Source organism: Cornus florida, unplaced genomic scaffold (assembly GCF_030987335.1).
Source record: "Cornus florida cultivar Cherokee Brave unplaced genomic scaffold, ASM3098733v1 CherokeeBrave_3.0.0_Hap2_Chr10, whole genome shotgun sequence".
Classification (NCBI taxonomy): domain Eukaryota; kingdom Viridiplantae; phylum Streptophyta; class Magnoliopsida; order Cornales; family Cornaceae; genus Cornus; species Cornus florida.
The window spans coordinates 25661194-25668650 of NW_026775580.1; the positions used below are offsets into that span (position 1 = coordinate 25661194).

At 42.0% G+C, this 7457-nt stretch overlaps 1 protein-coding gene across 1 annotated transcript; it reads left to right on the forward strand.

The window, feature by feature from the left end:
- Positions 1–3958: 3958 nt before the first annotated feature.
- LOC132277443 (uncharacterized) lies at positions 3959–6784 on the forward strand. The gene is made up of 2 exons (XM_059779300.1): positions 3959–6218; positions 6360–6784. Exons 1-2 carry the CDS (start codon positions 3959–3961, stop codon positions 6782–6784), a joined length of 2685 nt encoding a protein of 894 aa, XP_059635283.1.
- The last annotated feature ends 673 nt before the right edge of the window (positions 6785–7457 follow it).

Below are 7457 nucleotides of genomic sequence, written 5' to 3' on the forward strand. Positions count from 1 at the left end.
GAAACAACTCTGAAGGGTCTCAACAGTCGGCCTTCCAAGCTAGTAGGCCGGCCACATTTGTTGAAGGGAGTTCCTCTCAGCAACATGCAGGGCCACTCTTTCCAACTCAGCAGCAGGTGCAGTCCCTTCTAATGGCACAGACTTATATTCCAGCTGCACCTGTGACTGCTCCAGTGGCACAGATGACTGTTCCACAAGTAGCACCCATGCCAACCATTCAACAAGTTTAGAATCCTCCACCTATGGCGTTTCCACAGCAGACTTGGCATGATCAGTCTGGCCAACCATGGCCATACCACAATCCTCAAGCACAACAGAATGTTCCACTTGTGAACGTTCAGCCAGCCACACCTGCTCCAGTAAGGCCACCACCTATGGTCATTCCAATGGCGGTTAGGGGGCAACCTTTTCCAAGGGAGCCACTTATTGACCAAGGAGGAAGGAACCGTGGTAGGAACAATTATGCAGATGCTAACCCCTTGCTAATGGCGGGTGGGGGGCATCAAGTAGCCAATCAACCTCAAGGTTGGCCAGACAACAACCTTCCACTACCTATGGCACTTGACAGAGGTCAATTGCCAGAATTCCTTCAATAGGAATTTGGCCTAACTCGAAGGGGTGGAAGGCCAACTTGCAGAAAGCCTTATCCAGAGTTCATTGATGAAGTTGAATTTCCAAGGAATTTCAGAATTCCAGAGTTTGCAACGTTCAATAGAGAGGGCGAACAGTCTATCTTGGAACATATCAGTCGGTTCACTGTCAAATATGGAGAAGCAGCAGCCAATCCATGGCTGAAGGTACGCTTGTTTCCAAATACACTGACTGGGTATGCTTTCAGGTGGTATTCCAACTTGCCAGCCAACTCAATTCAAAGTTGGCAGCAATTTGAGGATTTATTCCATACTCAGTTCTATAGAGCTGAGCTTGAAGTGTCCATGGCAGACCTTTCTAAACTTCATCAACTACTTGGAGAGTCTGTGAAGAGCTTCCTTTCCAGATTCAGGCGGGCCAAGTTCAAATGTAATTTGTCTTTGCCGCCGAAAGAATATGTGAAGATGGCTGTGAACGGCTTAGAATTTGAAGTTCGCAAGAAGTTTGAAGGTGTACAGTTCCATGACTTGTTCGATTTGGATGGCAAAGTGGTTAAGTATGAAGAGCTCCTTCGTGAAGAGCAAGATAGGAAGAACTCTTCCAATGGCACCTACTATCGTGATCTTAACTATAAGGTGTATACCATTGAAATTGAAGGGGAGTTTGAAGTTAACGTAGCCGAGCTCAACATAAAGAAGGCTTACACTTGTGAGGCCTTGACAAAGCCGAAATCAGCCACGGCCAACTTGCAAGCTGCCTCTAGTTCCAAGTGGAAAGGGCCAGACTCTTCCAGAAGTTACTCTTTTGACATTTCTAAAGCAGAGCAAATCTTTGATTTGCTCATGGTTGACAAGCAACTGATTTTCACAGCAGGCCATAAGATGCCGTCGGCTTCAGAAATGGCCGAGAAGGAGTATTGCAAGTTCCACAATTCGTGGAAGCATTCCACTAATAATTGTGTTATTTTCTGCAACATTGTTCAAAAGGCAATCGAAGATGGCCGTTTGAAGTTTCCAAAAAAATCAGAAGTCATGGGTGTTGATGGAAATCCTTTCCCCAAGGTTGTTGTAACAAACGTTGCTTCCATGGTTCCGGAGCATTCCAAAAAGGAGGTGGACTTGTTAAATCCGGTGACCAGTGGAAAGTTGGAAATTCCAAAGGCAGCAACATCTATGGAGAAGACAGTAGCTGAGTTGGAGAGGCAACTCCGAGAGGCCCAGATTGCTTTAATCCAACAAGGTTGTTGTTCCAAGTGTAAAGTTCAGAATGAAGGTTGCCGTAAAGACTTTCTAAAAGAGAAACAGAATGAAAAGTCCTCCAATAGTGACCGAGGTCAGAAAAGGAAAGTCCATGACCGGCTAACTTTCCAAAAAGTGGAAAACACAGTTATTGTAACCATTCCAGAGAAGGAAAGCCGGGTTCATCTAGAAAGAAAGGCAGCAGAGAGGAAATTTGAGATACTTTCAAAGAATTTGGAAAGGAGTAAAGTTTCCTATCAGCCAGGTTCTCGTCCTTCTAGCAGAAAGTTTGAAAGTAGTAGATGGCAAGACAGAGGTTCTGAAGGTGACAGGCATTCCAGGCCAAAATTGGCCTCGGAAGTATAGGTTAGAAGGGGGAGTGAGCATCTCCAACCAAGAATGGTTAGACCTCCTACCTATTAAGATGAAGGATGGAGAAGGCTTGATCATCCCAAGTTTCCCACTCATGATGATTCCTATATGAACCGCACACAAAAACGAAGGCAGCAAAGGAAGAGGGCTGATAGAAGAAGGTTATGGGACAAAGACCATGGCTGGTCCAGTTATCCAAAGAAGACTACTAGGCCGTTAGATTTATCAGAGCTTCTAGCTAGAGGAAAGGAGAGAGATCCTGATGATTTGTTAGATCTTGATTCAAAGGTTGGAAATTCCTTGACTACAGACAATCCTCCGATGAAAGATAAAACAGATTTGGAAATTCCCAGCAATTCCAGTAGCAACAAGAAAATCTGTTTTGGGAGCCTTCCAGGTGAATTTACTTGCAATATGGTAGTGGTTCTTCTTTTATTTTTTGAGCCACAACCAGATCAGCCCAATTCAATGGAATGAGATGTAATAGATACAAGTCCACCCATGGAAAGTCTTAGAGAGTCTAATTTTGGGCCATTCATAATGGAACCAGACAAAGGTATCCATATAGAAGAGGTTTTTAAAGATGAAGCTGAGCATCTCTAGAAATTAAAGGGGGTTGTGATTGAAGAGAACAGCCTCACGAGGCCAAAGAAAATTGTGTTGGAAAAGCCACCATATGGCATGACTCAGTAGCTCAAACCTTTGTACATCAAGGTGCTAGTGGAAGGAAGGACTTTAGAAAGAGTTCTGGTGGACAATGGTTCGGTGTTGAATGTTGTTCCAGTCAATGTTATGCGCATGCTTGGAAAGTCTCCTGAAGATATCATTCCAAGTGATGTGTCCATTAGTGGATTCACAGGAGGAATAGTGAAGACGCAAGGAATCCTACCGTTGGAGTTAACGGTGGGAAATAGAACTTCCATAACAGCTTTCTTTGTTATTGAGTCCACAGCGGCTTATAACTTGCTCTTAGGCCGCGAATGGATTCACCCAAATTTTTTCATTCCATCTTCGCTCCATTAAATGCTAATATTTTGGGATGGAGATGAGGTAAAAGTGGTGGAAGCTGATAGCCAGCCATTTGTGGCAAAGGTTTACCATGCAGATGCTGAGTTGTATAGCGAAGAATTCGTTCCAATAAGATTTATTAGAAAGGATAACAAGGGCCGTCCAAGGAAGGCCACCATGAGAAGGACTCTTACGGAAGAAGATGTAAGGGAGCTTTTCCAAGAAACACTAAGGTCAACAATTCTACCCAAGGCCGGTGTTCAGTAATACATTTCAAACAAAAGTTTTTATGGAAGAGAAACCTAAAGAAAATAGAATACTTGGCGGTTAACTGTTGCCTTGCCAGGTTGAAAGCATATCTAGCCGAACTACGGTTGGAAAGAGCTGCTGTTGCTGGTACTCTATTTTCAACCAATGTTTTGGAGATTATGGAAGATGTTGAAGACAAGTTGGATGCTATCTAACTCATAGATTTAAAGGCAGCACCAGCGAAGTTAGAGGATCTTAAGGCCGAAGTGCAAGATCCTTTGTTGGAAATCAATCTTAGAATGGAGCAAGACCCTCGGCCTACCTACATCAGTAAGCTTTTGGAACCAATCTTTAGAGATGAATTGATTTCTTTACTTGAAGAATACAAAGATTGCTTTGCATGGACATATGAGGAAATGCCAGGACTTTCCAGAGAGCTGGTAAAGCATAAGTTGCCAATTAAGGAAGGTTTCAAGCCTTTCAAGTAGCCTCCAAGAAGGATGTCCCAGGAAGTTGTTCTAAAGGTCAAAGAAGAGATAGAAAGGCTACATAAGGCTGGTTTTATAAGAACCGCCAGGTATGTTGACTGGATTTCCAATATAGTTCCAGTTATTAAGAAAAATGGCAAGCTAAGGGTATGTGTGGATTTCCGGAATATCAATCTTGCAACTCCAAAAGATGAGTATCCCATGCCTATTGTTGACCAGTTAGTAGACTCTGCTGCCAAGAATGAAATTCTTTCATTCATGGATGGACATTCCGAGTACAACCAGATTTACATTGCAGAGGAAGATATTGCCAAGACAGCCTTCAGATGTCCAGGTTCTATTGGAACCTTTGAATGGGTTGTCATGCCATTTGGGCTGAAGAATGCCGGAGCAACATATCAAAGAGCCATGAATGCTATATTCCATGACATGATTGGCTATTTCTTAGAAGTCTACATTGATGATGTGGTCATCAAGTCCTCGGCTAAAGATCAACATCTCCACAATTTGAAAATGGCTTTTAAAAGGATGAGGCAGCACAAGTTGAAGATGAATCCTTTGAAGTGTGTTTTTAGGGTTTCAGCTGGAAATTTCCTAGGTTTCCTGGTCCACCAAAGGGGTATTGAGATAGATCAAAATAAAGCAAAGGCAATTATTGAAGCAAAGCCACCAGGCACTAAGAAAGAGTTGCAGCGATTCCTCGGTCAAGTTGGATATTTAAGGAGGTTCATTGCCAACCATGCTGGAAAGACTCATGCTTTCTCCCCTTTGCTGAAATTGAAAGGTGTTGAGGAATTCAAGTGGACAGAACAGCACCAGCAAGCCTTTGAAGGTTTGAAAAGCTACCTGGCCAACCCTCCAGTGCTGATGCCTCCAATCAAGAAGCGGCTTTTAAAATTATACTTATCGGCCGCCGATGAGTCCATTGGAACTCTATTAGCTCAGAATAATGAATGGGGGAAAGAGCAAGCCATCTATTATCTAAGTAGGGTGCTCACTCCAGTAGAATGTAGGTATACTTCCATTGAAAAGTTGTGTCTTTCCTTATACTATGCGGCTATGAAGTTGAGAACTTATATGTTGCCAGTGGCCGTGTATGTAATCTCCCAAATATATTTGATTAAGTATATGCTTTCCAAGCCTTTGATCACTGGACGTATTGGAAAGTGGTCATTTGCCTTAATGGAGTTTTCCTTCAAGTATATTCCACAAAAGGCAGTCAAAGGAAGGGCGGTAGTAGAGTTTCTAGCAGATCATCCATCTACTAAGATAGATTCAGAAATATGTGATGAGGTGGATAATCTCTACCTTGACTATACACCTTGGACTCTTATGTTTGATGGATCAAGCACTCATGATGGAGGTGGAGCTGGAATAGTCATCATTTCTCCGAAAGAAAGGAAAACCAAATTTTCTTTCTTCTTGGATTTCAAGTGTACAAACAACCAAGCTGAGTACGAGGCATTAATTATTGGGCTGGAGATTCTGCTAGAGCTAAAGGTGGAGAAGGTCCAGATTATTGGAGATTCCAACTTGATACTTAGCCAATTATTTGAAGAATATAGATGTCTTAACTGGCATTTGAGGCCTTTCCTGAAAGTCCCACCGGGTGTGGAAGAAGCTCAGATCACAGTTAAAAGAAGAACTCTTCCTTCGGTAGAGTTATGGTATGAGATGGCAAGTCATTTCCAATCTGAAGAGCCAGAAAAATTCAAACCTGCCAATAAGCCATGGGAGGTTTTCAATATTGATATAGATGGATTAGATTTGGATGATTGGAGAACACCAATTATCCAATTCTTGCAAGAGCCTAGCTCCAAGGTGGATAAGAGAATTCAGCTTTTGGCGCCACATTACATTCTGATTGATTGGGACCTCTATAAGAAGAGTAAAGAAGATGGACTTTTGTTAAGATGCCTTGGAAAGGATGAATCCATGAGGGTAATAGCGGAAACACACCTTGGAATATGCGGAGCACATCAAGCTGGAATCAAGATGAGGTGGCTCCTTAGAAGGTATGGTTATTATTGGAAAGGCATATTGAAAGACTGCATAGAGTTTGCCAAGACTTATACTGCATGTCTAGAACATGGCCCGATCCAAAGAGTTCCAGCTATTAATATACAGCCGATAGTGAAAATATGGCCATTTAGAGGGTGGGCTTTGGACTTTATTGGAAAGCTAAGGCCTCCATCTTCAGATCGCCATACTCACATAGTGGTGGCAACCGATTATTTCACAAAGTGGGTGGAAGCTATTCCACCAAAGACTTGTAAGTAGTCAACGGTGATTGATTTTATTAAGAAGCACATTATACATTGGTTTGGAATTCTAGAGACTATCACCACTGATAGAGGTCTATCCTTTGTTGGAAGCAAGGTCTTGGATTATTGTGCTGAGTGTGGTGTACAAGTGATCAGTTCCACTCCATATTTTGCCCAAGCAAATGGACAGGCAGAAGCTTCCAACAAAGTAGTCCTCAACATCCTTGAAAAGATGATTGAGGATCATCCAAGGGAGTGGCATCACTTGCTTTCTGAAGCTCTTTGGGCCTACAGAAATTCAAAAAGGTCAAGTACAGGCGTCATACCATATGTGTTTACATATGGACATGATGCTGTCCTTCCAATGGAGATGACAATCAAGTCTGCAAGGGTGGCTTTCCAAAATAGGCTAACAGCAGATTACAACCATGCCATGTTAGCGGAATTAGAAGACCTTGATGAAGTTCGTCTCAATGCTCTAGATCATATTATTGCTCAAAAGAAGAAAGTCATGCGGGCATACAACAAAAAGGTTAAGGCAAAGACATTTATAGAAGGAGACTTTGTATGGTAGGTCAAATTTCCACCCGGAGTTAAAAGTTTGGAGTATGAAAAATGGACTCCTAATTGGGAAGGTCCTTATTTGGTAGAACGAGTCCTTGGAAAAGGGGCTTATAGATTGATAAATATAGATGGAGGGTCTTATAGGCATCCTGTGAATGGTGTGTACTTGAAAGAGTACCACCCTTCCATCTATGAAAATTGGAAATCCACAATCATTCAACTGGCCATGTAGAATGGCTGGCATCTTCCTTTCCAAGTAAACCGAAAAGTTGGAAAGGAAGCGTAATGGCCATTCGGCCATTCCAAGAAGGAAAAGCTAAGTACTTGGAAAAGTACATTGGCTAGAGTTATGAAGCTGACTTAGCTGAATTTCCAAGATCAATTGATTTCCTAAGTATGGAAGACTTCATTGAGGAACTGGCTACGCTACGTGTTCCAGGTTTTAATCATACTAGAAATTGTTCATCTTGCTTGCATATACATGCATTTCCATTATGGTAATTTTTTTTTATTTCTTTGAATTTCCTTTGTTATGGACAGCCAATTATATGGCTATGCCTTATTGTAAATATATGTGAAGAAGTTTTCTAGTTTCAGTGACTTAGAAGTTTCTTTTCCATATAAATTATGAAAGAGGCACATGCAAAGGGTTGGGAAATAGAGCGTTATCTCATTAGATACTG